Genomic DNA, 19,000 nt, shown 5'->3' with positions numbered 1-19,000 from the left:
CCTTGTGAAAAATGGGAAGACTTTGTCAATGCCAGGCCCATATTCCAGCCTGGCCAAAGTGGGGTGGACCTGCCATAGCCCCTACTATGCCCCTGACACCAAGGTCACTTTATGCATGGACATTGCTTGACTTGCCCTTACAGACTGTTCCGTTTGTAACCTCTGGTGGGGGAAACAAAGGAGAAGGTGGGGAAGACAGGCTGGGATCAGGTGTGTGATAGAGAGCACACCAGCTCTGGGATCAGAAAAGCTTTGGTCCAGGGGCGCCTGGGTAGCGCAGTCATTAAGCGTGTGCCTTCGGCTCAGGGCGTGATCCTGGCGTTCCTGGATCGAGTCCCACATCGGGCTCCTCGGCTGGGAGCCTGCTTCTTCCTCTCCCTCTCCCCTGCTGTGTTCCCTCTCTCGCTGGCTGTCTCTCTGTCACATAAATAAATAAAATCTTTAAAAAAAAAAAAAAGGAAGAAAAGCTTGGGTCCAAATCCTGGCTCGGTCACCTCCTGGCTTGAGGCTGTGAGCAGCCTCCTGAATTAGTACACTCACTGTTGTTTTTAGAAGACATTATATGGCAGTAGATACACTCGTAGAGAACAGAGCATAAGGTATCGAAGTATCTAATCGCTATGTTGTACACCTGAAACTAATGTAACATTGCGTGTCAACTATACTTCAGTAAAAATGTACAAATAAAAGGCATCATACAAGGCATGCTTCCTATAAGGCACGGTACCTGACATGGTTGGTGTTCACCGTGGTATTATTATTGCCTACTGTCAGGCTAAGGAGTGTGTATTGAATCTGGCAGAAGTTGGGGAGCCATGGTGGAGTTCTGAGCGGCGGGGCGGGGGGTGCTGACGTGGGAGAAGTGCGTTTTACGAAAGGTGCCTTTCACGGTGATGCGCAGTGCAGGCAGTAGCGGGAGGGCATGGGGGGGGCGGGGGGGGGGCAGTTAGGTGTGGAAAAGAGGGCAGCTGGCTCTAAAGGCTCCAGGGCCTCTAGGCCTGGGGCAAGAACACCAGTGGAGGCCTACACATTTTTGCCCTTATATTGAAGAGTTATAAAGAAGCTAACAAATCGTTAAATAAAATGTGTTCTTCTGCCTGAATGAATATACGTCATAACAGCCTAGAAGGTCACGTTCAGATTTGGGGTTCTCCAGTTCCTTGTAGCTCTAGGCATTGAAACACCATGACCCTGGAGGAGCGCCTCCGGGTTCCCGGCCTGAGCCTGCAGACTGACCCCCTGCTTTTCTGCAGCCAGAAACACCTGGAGGCCCCTGTGGGCACATCCAAGCTCTGACTACCCAGTTCCCCATTAGCCACCCTTGGCCATTCTCATGCGGGGAAGGGGGTGGCGGGGATGTGGATGCTGAGTGTACTCTCTGGGAGGTAGAAGGGAGGTCAGGGTTATCCAGGGGAGAGACCTACACAGGCTGGGAAATGGGCACAGGCCATTTGGGCGGAAAATTTCGGGGTCCTGTAGGGCAAGATTTAATAGAGGGACATCGACTCCTGATGGCAAGTGGATTGGGGAAGTGGGGCGACTCCCGGGCCCTTGGGGAGGGGCGCGCAGGAAGAAGGCCCAGATGGGCAGGGCCCAGGCAGGCACTGTGGGCTTGGGTGGGCCAGGCGGCTACCTTTGGCGAGGGAGATGTTCCTCAGCGCGATGGAATGCTCCCAGTCCTTGAGGCGCAGGTCCTCGGTGACCGCGTTGAGCATGGCCAGCTCCTGCTTGAGCTGCAGCTCCATGCCCCTGTGCACCAGCCGCAGGCGGCGGGTGTCCTCGCTGGCGTTGCTCACCAGCACCTGCAGGTCCTGCAGCCGCGTGGTGTGCAGCGCCACGTCGTAGGACAGGCTGTGGTTGAGGCCGCGCAGCGCGCCGCCCACGTCGGCCAGCTCCTCGCCCAGGACGCCCACCCTGCGCGCCAGCCCGTCGAGCAGGCCCGCGTGGCGCCGCAGGAGCAGCTGGCTGCGGTTGCTCTCCACCTGCAGCTGGTACAGCTCCAGCTGCGCCGCGTCGCTCTGCTGGCCCGTGCGGTCCCGCAGCAGGGCCACCGCCTGCTCGGTCTGCGCTGCCTGCGCCTGCAGCCCCCACAGCGCGCCCTCCAGCCGCTGCACGGCGCCCGCCAGCGCCAGCAGCGAGTCCGACTGGTTCTGCAGCGCGTCCTGCGCCTTCCACACCTGCTCCGTCAGGTCCGCCTGCAGCGGAGCCTGTGGCAGTCGCAGCTGCAAATCCCGGAAGCTCTCGTTCAGCCGGTTCACGTTGCGAGTCAGCGCCTTCAGGTCGTCCGGGGAGCTCCGGGGCCTGGACACTGCAGAGGAGGGAGGGGAGAGGTCAGCGTTCCGGGTCCCAAGAGGCAGGCCTGGCCAGAGCCTGGCATGCAGTAGGCGCTCAATAAAGAACAGATGAAGGGAAAGCAGAGGGTGACTCTGAGCGCCTTAATAGATCCCCGGCACTGTGCTAAGCCGGTGGTTCCCAAACTTGTCTGCCCAGTAGACTCACCTGGTGAGGTGTCCTGCCCACAGAAATTGTGACTGAATTGGTCTGGGTGTGACCTGGGCTTTGGCTTTTTGAAAAGAGCCCAAGACAATTCTAAGGGGCGGACTAGTTGTACTCATCTCCCCGTTAGGTCTGAGGTCGATCCCTATGCTATTGTCATTTCTGTATGTTGAACATGACTGGAAATCAGCAGTTTCACGTGGCTAGCCCTAAGATATTGAGTGCTAGCCTCTCAACGTTAGGAGGCAGGTACCATTTTTTTTTTTTTTAAGATTTTATTTATTTATTTGACAGGGAGAGAGACAGCCAGCGAGAGAGGGAACACAAGCAGGGGGAGTGGGAGAGGAAGAAGCAGGCTCCCAGTGGAGAGCAGGGAGCCTAATGCGGGGCTCGTTCCCAGGACCCTAGGATCACGCCCTGAGAAGAAGGCAGACCCAGGCGCGCCGGCAGGTACCATTCTTATCCCCCTTTAGGGAGCGAGCTGTTAAAGTGGCCCAAGGTAGCACAGCAAGTAAGTCAGGGAGCCAGGATTCCACCCCCACGGGGCTTGCTTGCTCCAGAACCGGGGTGCTCCCCTACGAGTCGGCTCCAGAATTGTTTGAAGGAGCCACTCCAGCAGCGGACTCAGCCAGCTCTGGGCAACTTGCACTTCCCAGCCTCCTGAGCTCAGGGTCCCACCCCCATCCCCTCCCTTGCTGGGGTGAGGGCCCCTCTGTGCAGGTATAGTTGTTTTTATATTCATCACCTCCCTTCTCTGCCCCCTCCAACCCTTTTTCTAAATCATCTATCTCCCCTCTTAAGCAAAGAACCCATCTCAGTGACTTTTCGCCCTTTCCTCTTGGAGACGTTGCCTTTTCTTGGTGAGAAGCAGCTATATTGCAATACTAAGGGGGAGGGATGTGCATCTTAATAATTGCAATCTGGTGTCTCCTCCTGGAAGCTTGTGGACTGCGCTGACTCAGGTATACCAGAAACCCTCATGCTAGAAGTCGAGAGATGCTTGTGGTCTGTTTGCTGCGCACTGGCCAGGGCTGTACCCACGTCTGCTCTGCACACTAGAGAAATGGAAACTACTATAGAGGTGGGACAGAGTAGGAGTTGGGGGGCAGATGAGGCCCAGAGGGAATTCTGACTTGGAAATCTTGGAATGGGGAAAGCAGAAAACTTTGTCCACAGCCTGATGGAACAATGAAAAATTGGGATAGGATAGCTCTCTCCCAGAACCTCAGGTTGGGAAGGGGGCAGGTAGTCGTGTGGGTGCTTAAGCCCCATGAAGACCAGCTGCCACCATGCTTCTGGGGGAAGTTAAGTCATTTCAGATTAGATTCAGAGGCCCATAGCGCTTGGTGGAGCCTCGAAGTCCCCATCTCAGCTTCTCCCTCACCCGGAACTTTAATCTCCAAGAAAACCACATGCCAAGTGGTCACCCAGCCTCTGCTTATACCTGCTTCTCTGCCTTCAATTACTTCTAACTGTTGGAATGTTCTGCATTCTTTCAGACTGGAAATTTGCCTTCCTGTAGTTTCTATCCACCGACATTTGGGGGGTCATACAGAGATAGTGAAATATTTTTTCCACAAGATAGCTCTTCAGAATTTCAAAACTTCTGTTGAAAATCTGCATTTCCTTCATCTGTTCTCTCCCGACTAGGTTCTAAACCTCCATACATCCCGGCCGCCCTCCTCTGCACATACTTCAGTGTGTCCACATCCCCTTAGAGGTGGTGCTTGAACTAACTGTGGTTTTCCAAGATGTGGACAGACTGGACAGAGTATGGTAGAAGGATCATCTCCTTCATTCTGGGCATGAGACTTCTCATGTGGCCAAAACTGGGCGCTGTTCAGCTTCATCTGTCTGGCTTTTCAGACTTTGGCCATTGGATTTGGGTCTATGCAGTCTGCTGAAAATTTTCCCCAATTTCCGGTGAAAACACTGAGGCCAAGAGAGGATAAGTGAACTGCCTAATGGCATGCTTTCTGCCTCCTGGTCCAATGGTTCCCGCCACTGCTCCATACTCTGAAAGCTTAGCTGAAGAGTTGTCAATAAAAGTAGAGGTTCTGGGGAAATGAATCCATGACCCAATCACAACCTAAGTAACCACAGGAATTGTCCGCTGAAGAAATCATCATAGGCCAGGATTTGATTTTAAAACCAGTGTGTTTGTCCAATATTTAACCCAGATTGGTTGGCAAGTATTAGAGACAGGGCAGTTGGAAAACAGAAAGCCCGATAATTAAGTTCTAATCTCTGCCCATGATGCCCTGGAGTTCAAAGAGACACTGCAGCTTATCGGACGCAGTAAATGGGCTTTGCAAGTTCTGGTTTGAAACCTGGGATTTGTGAGTGACTAAGGGGAACAGGGCAACCCTATTTGCTTTAAGTTCCAGGCCTGCCAGAGGCAACACCACGAAGCAGGCAATCTCCCTTACCCACCCCCCGCTGGCTCCCCGCTCCCTCCTTCCCTCTGCAGGGGGTGCCCACGCCTGACTGGTGCTCTGTGCCCTCAGAAGGCCCTGGCCTTGCCCCCCTCTCAGAACCTGCCAGTTCTGGGGCCCCCTCTCTCTGTGCAGGAAACTGGGCTGACACTTGCCCATGTGGTAATGATTGACAGTCGGCTACCCCTTCCCTGAGAGTTCATTTGGGTCTTTTATTATTGTTCATTGCGTAACCAGTATTAACATACACCCAAATAAAATAAAGAAAAAATTCTTCCACAATCCCACAACCTCCAACAAAGCACACTGGTTTTCTTTTTCTTGCTCTATCTACATGCATCCCCAATCTTTACAAGTTGATTTTGGAGGGTTTTTTCCCCTAATATGATTATTTCATAAACATGTTCCCGTCCTTCTCTCTGTCTTTATAATTATAATTTTGGTGGCCCCATAGAGTCCATCAAGGGGATGTGTTGTAATTTACCCATTCTCTTACCACTGAATTTTTTTTCAATCATAGACAATAAATGCAGAAAGATCTCTCCTTGTTTTGAAAATGTTCCTAACGATAAATTCCCAGAAGTTAAATTAGTAGATCAAAGGGTATAAACGTTTTTGTGATTCTAAAAAACTCCAGCCAAACCACTTCCCCAAAGTAACAGCTATTTATGTGCCCATCCTAGATGTTCTGGGGTGCCAGCTGAAACAGGCTGATACTCAGCAAAGCTGAGTGCCCCAACCCTCGTATTGTTAATTTCACAGATATAAAACGGTACCTTGTTATTTTTTATGTTAGTGTATTTGCATTTGAGAAGTGGCCTTTTGAAGGTAATGCATTAGCTCAAAGGAATGGTTTCGACATTTTAGGTACCCCGGCTAATCAGAACAGAAATTGCTTGGAGGGGTAAATAGTCTCTGGGCATCAAATTATGCTGTATAAACCCAGAGCAGCCTCCCTTTTTTTTGGGATCACTTACCCACCCCCAAAATGAATTATCTCTTTCCAACAGTCACAGTATGTTCTCAGCCCACACCACCACCACCACCCACCCTCTTCCCCCATTTAATTCCTTCCAGATGTTTGCTGTCCTCAACAGGGAACAATTCTTCCTTGAGTGTGACTCTCCTAATTCATGTTTATGTAAACAGTTCATTTATCTCTCCGCCTGGCATAATTTCTTTTAATGTGCTTTCGTTATTCTTCAACTTTTATACTTTCACAAAGGGGACAAGAAATCATAGAGTAACAATCATAACGCATTTCCCGAGCACTTGCTATGTGCTTTTCACATGAATACACTTGATCACCTAACAACGCTATGAGATAAGTATTACTAGAAGCCTCATATTGCGAACGAGGAACCTGAGGCACACAGAGGTTAAGTGACTCACGAGGTCACACAGCCGGGACAGGGAGGAGACTGACTTTGGGTCCCGGGCCGTGTGGTTCCAGAGCTCCTGGCTCTCAAACCCTCTGAGGTACCCCTAAAGGATGGAAGGCACAGAACCATTTTTTTAACAGAGACATGCAAATATGGAATAAGCTTTGAAGGTAGTGAGTTCCCATCGTAAACCCAGGCTGGGGTCAGGCCGCTCGGCTGGAATGATGTAGACATTCAAATTGGGATTCTGATTCGGTATTGAGTGCTGAATCCTAACTCATGTGTTCCTGCATGTAATACTGTACTAATATATGATGAAAGCACCGGGGGCTGCCTCAGGCCGTGCCCGGGGCTAGGAGGCTTGCTCACACACATCTCTTGCAGCCCTCCTACCTGCGCAGCGGTTCAGCCTTGCCTTCCCACCCATGCCCCAGGCCCGAGTCAGCCCCCTGTCCCATAGCTGTCCTTTATATTGATGAAAACAAAAAATCACTTGCTGGTTAAGTGAAGGTGCTCCAGATGTGACTAACCACAGGGGTTGTCTTCCCCAAATGCCTCTGGGACACCTGTAATGCCAGCAAGGCAGAGGATCCGGGTGTGGGCGGGCAAGAAGAAGGCCAGGCATTCTGTTTGATGCTTAGCGGCCCAAACCTTGGGCAGTGGTGTTAATAACCCTTTCTCTTGGTCTGAAAGCTCACATCCATCACCTCACTTAATTCTCAACATAACTCACCTTGGGAGGTAGGCAGGGCAAGTATTCATAATTTCATGTAAGGATGAAAACAAAGGGGCTCAGAGAAGCCAAGAGATTGTGGGGAGTATAAAATACAGAAGAATCGGGGTCCCTTAATCCAGCACGCTGTCCTCTACACCTGCTGCTGGGATAGTCAATCACATGCTGAACCCCCAAATCTATATGGGAAAGCAGGGCAGTAGATGACATTTATTAAGCACCTGCTGCATGCCAAACTCAGCTCTTATCTCTTAGAGGAGATTCTCTCTTCGAGACAACCTTACGAAGTTGGAATTACTATGCCCATTTCCAGATGAAGAAGCTCTGGAAGGTGGCAGAACTCGAAAGCAGGCTCAGGCTGCTCAGTCTCTGAAGGCCCTGCGGGCTTTCCCACTTTTCCTTCTTTGCACAAAACGGCACAGGGCATCTGTCCCCTGTCTTTCCAGGGAGCGCTGTTGGAGGGCTCTGGAGGCCACCTGAGCAGAGGCCCTACTCCAGCCCACGAGGCAGGAGGACTAGATAGAGGCTCGGGAGGGCACCAAGTGAAGTGGCAACTGAGCAGGCTGAGGGAGGGTGGCCCGTGTTGGGGGGTGGGGGTGGGGGGCAGGTGCTAGAACACTGCTGAACGCCATGCAGTTCTCCTGTCATCCTCCCAAGCCTGAGGAAGATAATATCACCGTTTTGTAGAAGAAAACACCGACACTAGAGATATGAAGTCACGAGCACAAGGCCACCCACTCCCGCCCCAGGGGCCCCGGCCACCCTCTCTTCTGCCCCCATGGGGATGTCAGTGTCCAGTCAGTTCCCATGAGGATCTGTAATATGCCTGAGAGTCTTCGTGCCTATTATTGTCATTGTAAACAGCAAATAAAAACCAATGTGACAGGTGGTGAGACAACAGAAGAAAAGAAACAGTTTTTTTCCCAAGAACAGGGAACCCTGTGTTTTCATTGTGCACTGGGCCCCGTGAATTTTGTAGCTGGTCCTGGAGAAAACTAACAACCGTTCATCCTCTGGGGCCCGTATAGCAACCCTGAATAGGCAGATCCCAGGCAGGTCTGTCTCAGCTGGCTCGGGCTACCGTAACAGAATACCGGAGCCTGGGTGGCTTAAACCACAGACATTTATTTCTCACAGTTCTGGAGGCTGGAAGTCTAAGATCAAGGTGCCAGAAGGGTTGGGTTCTCCTGAGACCTCTCTCCTTGGCTGGCAGACGTCTGTCTTCTGCTTATTTCCTCATGCGGTTTTTTCTCTGTGTGTGCGTCCCTGCGGTCTCTTCCTTCTTGTCAGGACACTGGTCCTATTGGATTAGGGCCCCACCCTTATGACCTCATTTAACCTTAATGACCTCCTTAAAGGTCCTATCTCCAAATGCAGTCACACTGGGGGTTAAGGCTTTGATATATGAATCGGGCAGGGGGTAATTCAGGCCATAATGGTGTCCTTCCACACCCAGTTACCAGGAGCTGCGCAGGCATAGAGAATGGGTTTCTGCTGCCCTCTTGGGGGTACAGAGAATAATATTTAGGACTAGCATATGTAATCTACTCTTCCAAGCAGTTGTGCAGTGAGAAGCGACCAGAACAGGGAGGATTTGTAAGGTGACTTTTGAGGGGAGCAGGTTTGGTTCATACTGTTTGAAGTTCCTAAGGTCCCTCCAGGCAGAGATGTCCACAAAGCTGTTGGAAATGGGCCCCAACCAGGAGAGAGTTTGAGGCTGCACGTGCAGATTTTGGAATCACCAGCCGTACATAATTGCTGATGTCGTGGAAATCAATGAGGGCAACCATGATGAGACCACAGGTCTTGGGGTGGGGTTGGTGCCCTGAGGGGAGAGGAGAAGGCCTGGCCCTACTGATGAGCATAAACAGATATTCGGGAATGTCACCTCAGACAATGAGCTCCCTCTGTGCGAGGGAGGCACGTGGTCTCTCAGTCTTCTCCATGTCTGAGCCCTGAGTTTAAAGCACTCTGTGAAGGTTTGTGCGCCAACGCTGGAGACAGCCACGTAGGTTGGTCAAATAATTGTCCTCACATTTGTGGTTGGCAAAGAGAGAGCTGGGCCAGGAAACAATGCTCGGCCTTCCTAGGGGCTCTGCATGGCTCCCCTTCAGTGGGCCATCTGCCAGGGGTCAACCACTTACAGATAGATGGGGGAACTTCCTGGCAGCCCCAACCCAGACACCAGGTGAGCTGTTTACTTTTGTGGGAAAACTGCAAGGTCCTGTAAGAGATCCTGAAAGGATCGCCTCAAGAATTATGATCAAATTGGCCCCTCTTCTTAGAATGCCTTGTCTTTCCATAACTACTTGTCTTAATCATCATTCAGTTCACACTTCTTCTGAGAAGCTCTCCCAGGGCCTTCTCCACTCCCAGCTGGATAGAATTGTCGCTTTTATCTCTAGTATACAAACAGTCACCATAAAAGGCAATGCCAGAGCTAACCATACCCACCAGCCTCTCGTGTTACCCTGAGAGCCCCAGGAGGGCAGGCACCTTATCTATTCATACACCCTAGGCACTTGTTCAAGGAATCGAGGGGGCCATCTACAGGCAGGATTTAAAACAAAATAACTCTTTTTTTAGTATAACTTAAAATTAGAGTACTGTAGTGGGTCGAATAGTGTTCTCTTAAATTTATGTTCACTTGGAGCCTCAGAACGTAACCTTATTTGGACCTTATCTGAAGATGTAATTAGTATAGGTGAGGTCTTCCTGGATTAGGGTGGGTTCTAAGCCCAGGGACCAGTGTCCTTATAAAGGAAGAGGACACACAGACGCAACATGGAGAAGGTGGCCTTGGGAAGATGGAGGCATAGATTGGAGTGATGCAGGCACAAGAGGAAGAACACTAAGGACCGCCGACAGCTACCGGAAGTTTGGAGAGATGCCCGAAATAGATTCTCCCTCAGAACCTGCAGAAGAACCCAACCCTGCTGGCTCGTTGATCTCACACTTCTAGCCTCCTGAACTGTGAGAAAGTGTGGTACTTTGTCCGGTGGCCACAGGAAATGAATACAGGTGTTCAAGGCTTGTCAGTTTCCTTGGTGTCAAGGAACAGATCGGGGCAAGGAGTGAGGTGTCACTGAAGTAGAGAGAAGCACAAATTAGGCTGTTTGGTGGTGACTGAGGAACGGTCAATAGGAGGTGTACCAAGAGAAGAGGACATGGGCTGCTATGGACTGAATGTTTGTGTCCCCCGCAGAATTCAAATGGAAGCCCTAATCCTCAATGTGATGTGGCATTTGGAGGCGGGGGCTTTGGGAGGTGATTAGGTTTAGATGAGGTCCATGAGGGTGGGGACCTCATGCTGGGCTTAGTGTCCTTATAAGGAAAGAAAGAAACCCCATGAGAACCCAGCAAGAAGATGGCCGTCTGCAAACCAGGAAGAGAGCTCTCACCAGAACCCAACCATACTGGCACCTTGAGCTCAGCCTTCCAGCCTCCAGAAGCATGAGAAATAAATGTGTGTGGTTTAAGCTGCCCAGTCCATGGTATTTTGTTATGGCAGCCTGAGCAGAGTGAGCCAGGGCCCTCAGTGGGTGGTCTGAGTGCAGCAGCGGGGCCACCAGGCAGGATCAGTCTTGAACTAGTCACATGGGTGTCATCCAAAAGGACCACCTGCAGGATGAGGACATCTCAGCCATGCGACGAGTCAGCGAGCAGGACTAGGGCTTAGCCACGAGGGGAAGAGCTGGGAAGGGCAGGCATGATGCAAGCACTGAAGCTGAAGCCAGTCCTGGGGCTAGGGGCACAAAGGAATGGATCCCGCTGAGGCTAAGAGAGCGTGAGGGGCTCAGGATCCCAAGACAGCTGGCAGCACAGAGTCAGAGCGAGCCCCAAGGGCCACATCTGGATTCTAGACCCAGCCATTCACCAGATGGTGGGGGTGGGTTTCTCAACACCACCTTCCCTCGGCTGCATGTGGGCATGGGGAAGGACTGAGGCAGGGGAAGTGAAGCAGATGGGGAAGGGGGGTATTGGGGGACATTTATAAGGACCCAGAGAGGAGTATTAGGGGACATTCATAAGGACCCAAAGACATTCATAAGGACCCAGCAGATCAATAAATTTTGGGTAAGCCCACCTTATCTCTCTCTTTCTCTCTCTCTCTCTAAGTATCATACACCTTTGTTTCTGGCTCAGCAGGATGCCTGGGATAAATATGTACAGGTTGGACGTGAAATTCTTCTTTGCTGGCGGCCACCCCCAGCCCTAGCAATACACAGGAGGGAGCCAGGAGCTTCGAGCTGTGGCTCAGAGCAACATGGGGCCCCTTGAGAAAGAGACCGGACACACTCTCTGTCTTTGTGCAGGTGGCCTGTGTTTTCTGATGCCCTGTCAGGTTGGGGACTCCTCAACCAGTGGCTCCCAGGGTGACCAGCTTTGCCTGCTGAGGTCTGGTGTCCCGAATGCTTACCTGTACTGCCTTTTTTTTTTTTTAAAGGTTTTATTTATTTGTGAGAGAGAGCCAGAGAGAGGGAGAGAGAGTGAGCGAGAGAGAGAGAGAGAGAGTATGCTTGAGTGGGAGGGGCAGAGTGAGAGAGAGAGAATCCCAGGCAGACTCTGTGCTGAGCTCAGAGCCCGATGCGGGGCTTGATCCCACGACCGTGAGATCACCACCCAAACCAAAACCAAGACTCGGTCGCTCCACTGACTGCACCACCCAGACACTCCCACTTCAGATTTTCTAACATTAAACCATTCTTGCATTTCTCCCATAATCTAATGTGATTATTGGATATTATCATTTTCATATCATTGGCTTGCTGTTTTTAAGGAATTTTACATCTATGCTCATAAGAAAGCTGAGCCTGTAACCTTCCTTTCTCACACTGTCCTTGCCTGGTTTTGTAGTAAGTTTGCACTGACCTCATAGAAAGTGCTGAATAGCAGCCCCTATTAATCAATTCTGCGGAAAGTTTTGTGTAAGGTAAAGATAACTAGTTACTTGAATCCTTAATTTCCTTTTTTTTTTCTTCTTGCACAAATATACTCACTTGCACCTTGTTGTTTTCATTTAACAATATATCCTGAGAATTACCCTAAGGCAGTTCATGGCAATTTCCCCCCTTTTTATAACTGCATCCTATACCGCGACGAGCACACAAACTTAGTCGTTCTGCCAATCTCCTTTACATACTGCCTTTATCAGCTTATCCACGGGCAGGTGTCTCTAACGGAGCAAGCAAAGGTAGCCGATTCTGAGTCTCATATGCAAGGTCCGTCAAATAGGCAAACGACGAGGATCACCTGCCCCCTGGAATTGGCTGCAACCCACACATGCAGCCTTTGCAAAAGCATCCTGTCTCTGGCACTTTGCTGAGCCCAAACTGCGAACTGGAGGACGCACGGGGCACGCTGGCTAGTGGCCAGCTGACAGCCTCAGACGCTTATGTGGGGATGGCCTGGCACAACCTCAGAGGAAGAAAAACCCTACCAATATATTTATTACTTTCAGCAGAGGTGTGGCTGGATACTCTGTGCTCCTGGCACAAGTATTCCCTTTGATGGTCCAAGCAGATGGAGTCTCTGCTAATTCCCTGCACATTACCGTGGAAACGAGATCCAAGATGAATTATAAATCAAAAGGCCCCTATTGAGGACACTGTCACCAGGATTCCCATTTCAAGACTAGAGCATCTGAAATCATGACCAGCGATGTCAGGAAACTCAGTGTTTCAATGGCACGCATACATCTCATAGGAAAGAGACTCTTTGTGAATTCACAAGTGGAATCAGGGACTTGTTATTTAGACAAACGCGGTGCCTAACAGAACTTTGAACCTGGTAAGTGGTCAGTGAATAAGTTGTCAATGACTAAGTGAATGACTCAAAATGGAGAACATCTGCATGCATCTCTTCTCAGAAACAGAAGGGCTTGGATGAGCAGAGATGGACGGAGCAGCCCTTGGGCCCTGCCTCACACTCTCAGCCTACATTTGATCCACCCAGAGCCACAATGACCCACTTCCAGGTGGGTGAAATCTGGCAGCACCTGTCTTCATCCACGCTCCCATCTCTTGCTTTCTCTCCCAGGGCTTCTATGACTTCTCAGAATCGTAAAAATCACCTGGACGTCACCCATGCATGGCCTTGGTCCTCAGGGGAAACCTGCCCTATGGGGTCAGGGGCTGGTGGATAAATTCTCTGCAGAGACAGGCAATTCTGCAGCTCTTACTACACATCTCATTAGAAATCCTAGAAGGACTGATCCCCCAGTGGCCACGGTGGAGACCAACTCAAGGACGCATCCTTGTGTTTGCTTTAACCTTCTTTCTGATCTTCCCTATCCCCGACTCCTGCTTGCCAGGATCACTTCTCACAATCAGCTTCCAAGCATATCTTGGGCTTGGATGTCCATACCCCAGGCTAAGACAGAGGTATCCCTTTCTTCCTTGGCCCTAAGGGGCTGGCTCTCTTCCCATCTTCTTTTTTTGCTCTTTGCCTCTTGGTTCCCTGTTGTCCCAAGAGACCACAGATAAGTTCGAAATTAGGATATCCATTTTTTCATTCATGCAATAGGTCAGCCAATACATGTGTGTGAGGTACTGACTCACTATACGGGTCTGGGTGATAATAAATACAGAGAAGTCCAGAATACAAGCTTTGCTATCAAAAAACTTATCATATACCTAGGGAGAAAACTCCACAACAAAAGAAACCTATTTAAAACTCTTCTGATCTGATGTGTTTCAAAATGTTCATTGGGAACAGAACATGTTAAACCCAACATGAGGATTATCTGAAGAAGATGGATACGATTAGTGTAATCAGTGGACATTCTTCCATAGCTGGCAGCGGGGCGGGGGGGGACTTCTGTTTACATTTTTGTCAGATGCCCCCATCAGCAATGTAGAGAATGAATTGGGAAGGTCAGGAACTCAAGGAGGAAAGCGGGGTAAGGAGGCTGTGGTCCTGGTGATAGAAGAAGGTCTAGAAGCAAGACCATGCCTGACAGGATGGAGAGGAGGGGCACACACAAGGCATGATGAAGAAATAACGTTGTCAGAACTCGGTGGCCTCTTGGAACTGGAGGTTGGCAAAGAGAAAGCCTTCAATACCACTGAATGGCTTGGCATCTGGTGACATGCAATTCTCAGCCCTGTTGAGTCAATACGCAACTAATGACCAATAGCAGATGACAAAACCTGGCAAGAGTAATGTTGCAGATGATAAAATGAAAATTCAAAATTACCATAATAGATGTGAAATCTCAGCTGATTACATCTAACAGATGATTACATATAACAGAGACAAATGTGGTATTTTGCCTTTACAGTCAGACTCTCAAAGAGTCTGGATTCCACATTAGTCAATTTGTATTTGTCAGATTTCTACCTATACCTCAGACACTCCATACACCCCATGCCACTTAATCCTCAAAACGACCTGTGAAATAGGCATTGTTATCCCTATTTTAAAGATGGCGTAGCTAAAGCTTACAGAAATTAAGTCAATCTTTCAAGGTCTCAGAGCCAGGGAGGGACGAACCCAAGATTGGGAGCCCAGCTGTTCTGACCGCCAGCTCCAGAGTCTCTCTTTCCACCAGACTCTCCTCTTGGCTTCACATCATGGTGGGGGGAAAACAAACAGGCATCATGGAACAAAAAAAGTGGGACGATGTTATAACCAAATGTCGTAAATAAGATGACTGCTTGTGGTTTTCCTAAATTGCACCTGAAAGCCCCTTGCAAGCTTCAGTGGGTCATCCAGGGACAGGCAGGTCTACTAAACATTCTCCCCATGGATGATTTGGTTGTTGTTTCCTTTTCTCTCTATCTCTCTGGTCTTTGTTTATTTTATTTATTTATTTTTGGCGGGGAAGATATGTTTTTGGAAACACAAGTGGTGTCTTAGTCTGCTTGGGCCGCCATCACAAAATACCACAGGCTGGGTGGCTTAACCAACAGACACTGTCTCACAGTGCTGGAGGCTGGAAGTCTGGGATCAAGGTGTCTACAGGGTTGATTTCTCCCGAGGCCTCTCTTTTTGGCTTAGAGATGGCCGGGTTCACCCTGGGTCCTTACCTGATCTTCAGTTTCTGGATGTTAGTGTCTTAATCTCCTCTTCTTATAAGGACACTAGTCATATTGGACTAGGGCCCGTCCTAGTGATTTTATTTAAAGACTGTATCTCCAAATAGAGTTATATTCTGAGGTCCTGGGGCTTAGGGCTTCAACAGAATTATTCTGAGGGAAACACAATTTAACCTATAACAAGTGGTGAGTGAGGCCCTTTACTGGAGATGAACTGGGAGGAAGGTGGGGTGGACAGTAGAGGTGGGCGCTGATTTCCAAGCCTTAGTCATACCCTCATCTGGCACTAGCCCCTAAGGCTCAGAAGGACCTAAACTGTGGCCAGTGTGAGTCTCATGGGTCCGGGCTGCCAGGGGCTCCAACTACCAAGCGCTTCTTCGAGACCCTGCTGCCTGTGGGTAACGCACACCTGGGGTCTGACAATTCTGTCTAGAAACTTAAAAATCCTCTTGTGGGGAATCCTCTCCACACTTCAGTAGGGCTTGTTGGTCCATTCTTGCAGTTAATGCTTGGAAGTGGCCTTCGGAGACTTTGTCATTGAATATAGTTCCAGAAACAGTAAAAACCTCTCCTGAAAAACTCAAAGCCTGTTCTCAAAGCACACGTGGAAAATGGAGTCCCGTTTAGAGAAAAGTGACTATTTGCCTGTGATAAACTAATTTTTCCTAGTGTATCATTTCAGCATTTAAACTAAAGTCCTCATTGATAAACAATATAATCGAGCCCCAAAATCTGTAAGGACACGTTACAAGAATGAGGGGTGTAAATACCACTCTTCCAGAGCCCAGAGTTGCTCTCATCCTCGGCAGTTTTCATCCTATTTGAAAAATTACGGGGGGGGGGCGCCTGGGTGGCTCAGATGGTTAAGCATCTGCCTTCAGCTCAGGTCATGATCCCAGGGTCCTGGGATCGAGCCCCACAATGGGCTCCCTGCTCAGCGGAGAGCCTGCTTCTCCCTCTCTCTCTACTGTTCCCCCTGTTCCCCCTGCTTGTGCTCTCTCTTGCTCTCTCTGTCAAATAAATAAATAAATAAATAAAATCTTAAAAAAAAAAAAAAGAAAAAGAAAAATTACGGGGGGAAAAAAAAACCCTAGCTTGCTGGATTTCACTTCATGCACAACCCTTCTATACAGACGCGGTTCCTACCCATCACAAAGCCAAAGCTCCTTTCTAGAATCTCATCTCATCACTGAGCTAGCAAATTGACCATTTACGTATTTTTAGAAACAAACAAATGGCTTGAACTTTATTAAGAACAGACATGAGATAATTTCAGCACTTATTGCAGAAATATCCTCTGCTTGTGTAATAATCCAACCCAAAATAATTAATAAGAGGGGAAACTTTCGCTGATTTAGCACTTACTTATCATCAGGCATTGTGCTGGACACTCCATCATGTACGGAATATCTGATACACACCCAGCTCTTTCAATTTTTATAGCAGTCCTCAGAGATAGATGTCATGGGGAAACTTAGGGGTTTTCATCTACAGGACTGATACTCACATCAATGTGAAAATTATATGTATGGGGGCGCCTGGGTGGCTCAGTCAATTGAGCATCTCACTCTTGCTTTTGGCTCAGGTCATGATCTCAGGGTCATGAGATCGAGGCCCACGTCAGGCTCCGCGCTTAGCACAGAGTCTGCTTGAGATGCTCACTCTCCCTCTGATCTCTTTCTAAATAAATAAACAAATAAATAAATAAAATCTTTTTGGAAAATGATATGTATGTGGTGGAACAGGCATTTTTTTTTGTGTTCCACTACCTTAAACAGCATGTCCCTTCTCCCTGCCTCACCCAAGTCCAGGTCCATGGTTGGACATTGGAGAGATTACTTGGGTGGCTCTACAAAGACTATCCAGGGCAGGCCACTGTGTTGGAGCTGAGGTCTGTGCTTTCGTGGTGTGGGCAATCCCTTTCTCAATCTAATGACATCGTTCCAACCTCCAGGCTCCCTTTGCCGCGTCCCCCAGGGGGACCTCTTGTCCCCACTCTTCCTACCCACAAATTTGCATTGCAGCTCCCGGCAGGACTCAGACAAGCAAGGGGCAATGTCAGGCCTGAAAATTACCTTGGCGAGCATCTGGATGCCCCTCCCCACTTCACAGTTAAACGATGGAGTCCTAGACAGAAGAACCCTCTTACCCCAGGTCAAGATAGAGGTATAGACGGCCCATCTGTTGAGCTGGATGGAAGAAGAGAGAAATCCACTATCAATGGGCGTCTACTCAGCATCAGACCATGGGCTGGGTGTGGTCATGTATTTTACCTCCTGTGATGCTCTGAGATCATTGTTCATATGTCCAGTTTTAGATGAGATGTGTTCTGTATTGAATAATCTATAAAATTAAATATATAATTATATAAAATATAATAATATTATATATGTATAATATCTACATAATAAATATAAATATATATTATAATTATATAAAATTTATGTATAATATATATAATTGTTTCCTGTATATTATATTATGACATGTTAAGAAAACTTTCTAGCTGGGGAGAAACTGCAGCTCGTGGATCTAGCCAATTCTTAGCAATTGCAAAGGGCCCCGCAGGGAGCATGACTTTGATATTCAATCTGGAGTCACGCCTCCTCTATCTGGCCCCAGAAGCAATATTCCTCTGCCTTCATCATCCCAGGACCAAGTACGAGGCAAATAGAGACCACCTCTGTAGCCCAAAGTCCACCAAAATGATTGAAACGAGCCAATCCTAAATTACCTACCCTGCCCCGCCTTGCCTTTCTCACAGAAACCGTAACAAAGGCCTTGCTTTCCTAGTCCCCACCACACCCTTCTTCTGCCTCCTGACCACCCAGGCGCTTCCCCAGGTGGCCTCATGTGGGTGCCATGCCTCCCGTCCCCCGGAACCAGGCGAACACTAAACTTTGCTTTCCTGAGCTTCTCCTCTGTCTCCTTGTGTGGCATCACCTCACTGACCAGTTCAGAAAAAAATACAAAACATGTTCACGAGTCCAGGTTTACAGGGGAAGCTTATAGCGATTGCGTGGCTCATTCAAGACGACATTGCCGGTAGATGGCAGATCTGGCTTTCAAGCCCAGCTGTCCTACTCTCTGCCCTACCCCACCCCCCTTGCTCTAGCAAGAGTCTACTCCAGGAGTTACAGGAGTCTCACTCCAGCTCCCCAGTCTGCCCCCAGCCACAGTCACATGAGGCCCTAATCTGACATCGGTGAGGGCAGCAAGCGTGTTTCTCTGTTTCTATCTTTCTGGACAATTTGTTCCATAAGTGCTTGTTTTCAAACAGCTCAATATCAGTCCCCTAGGGTTTCCATCCGGCTCTTGGTTGGACGATTTTCTCAAATCTATCTTTCTTCGCTTGTTGAGCCTGTCGTAAAGTATTTTAAGGAGGTTAGAAATGATTCTCACTAATAGGCATGTAAGGAATCTGGGCCACACTTGCCAGGAATCTAGGCACTTACTGGGTTTCCTCTTTTCCAAACATGAGGTTGGCAGCCCCCGTGTCAAATCTCTCATGTTGCCATTCTGTAAAAATCAGACTCACAGTGCAGTAAGATGCTTTGAGCTGAAAATGACCTTAATGATCATTTACTTCACATTTTCAGATGAGGAAATGAAGGCTGAGAACGGTGATGTGAAATATTCCAGGCCATCCAGATGGTTGGTGGCAGAACCAGGGCTAGGACTCATATTTCCTGAAACCCAGGCCACATCTCTTTCCATCAGACCACACTGCTCTCCCACCCACCTACTCATCCATCTGTCCATGCAAATCGTCATTGACAATAAGGCAAAAAGCATTTCCACCTAAACAGAGCTTTTCCAATTAAAAACCTTGACACTAAGGGTAAGAGTTACTTTGAAGTATTAATTAGTCCCCAGAGCATCTTGAAGTATTAGCTTGGCTATCTGTGGTACTGC

General features: G+C 48.9%; 1 protein-coding gene and 1 long non-coding RNA gene across 4 annotated transcripts in view; both read right to left on the bottom strand.

The window, feature by feature from the left end:
- SCARA5 (scavenger receptor class A member 5) overlaps positions 1 to 19,000 on the bottom strand; it is a 117,339-nt gene that overhangs the window by 46,304 nt on the left and 52,035 nt on the right. For all 3 annotated transcript variants that reach the window (XM_026518936.4, XM_026518938.4, XM_044391192.3), the window contains one exon: positions 1,634 to 2,308. In XM_026518936.4, the coding sequence (XP_026374721.1) occupies positions 1,634 to 2,308 (675 nt within the window). The remainder of the gene's footprint in view (positions 1 to 1,633; positions 2,309 to 19,000) is intronic.
- LOC130543363 (uncharacterized) lies at positions 5,732 to 17,418 on the bottom strand. Its single transcript, XR_008958685.1, has 2 exons — positions 17,359 to 17,418; positions 5,732 to 17,274 (listed from the first exon to the last, which is right to left on the bottom strand). It is a non-coding gene; the product is annotated as an uncharacterized LOC130543363 (long non-coding RNA).

This window comes from Ursus arctos, unplaced genomic scaffold (assembly GCF_023065955.2).
Source record: "Ursus arctos isolate Adak ecotype North America unplaced genomic scaffold, UrsArc2.0 scaffold_11, whole genome shotgun sequence".
NCBI lineage: Eukaryota > Metazoa > Chordata > Mammalia > Carnivora > Ursidae > Ursus > Ursus arctos.
This window is presented reverse-complemented; position numbering and strand designations above follow the sequence as displayed.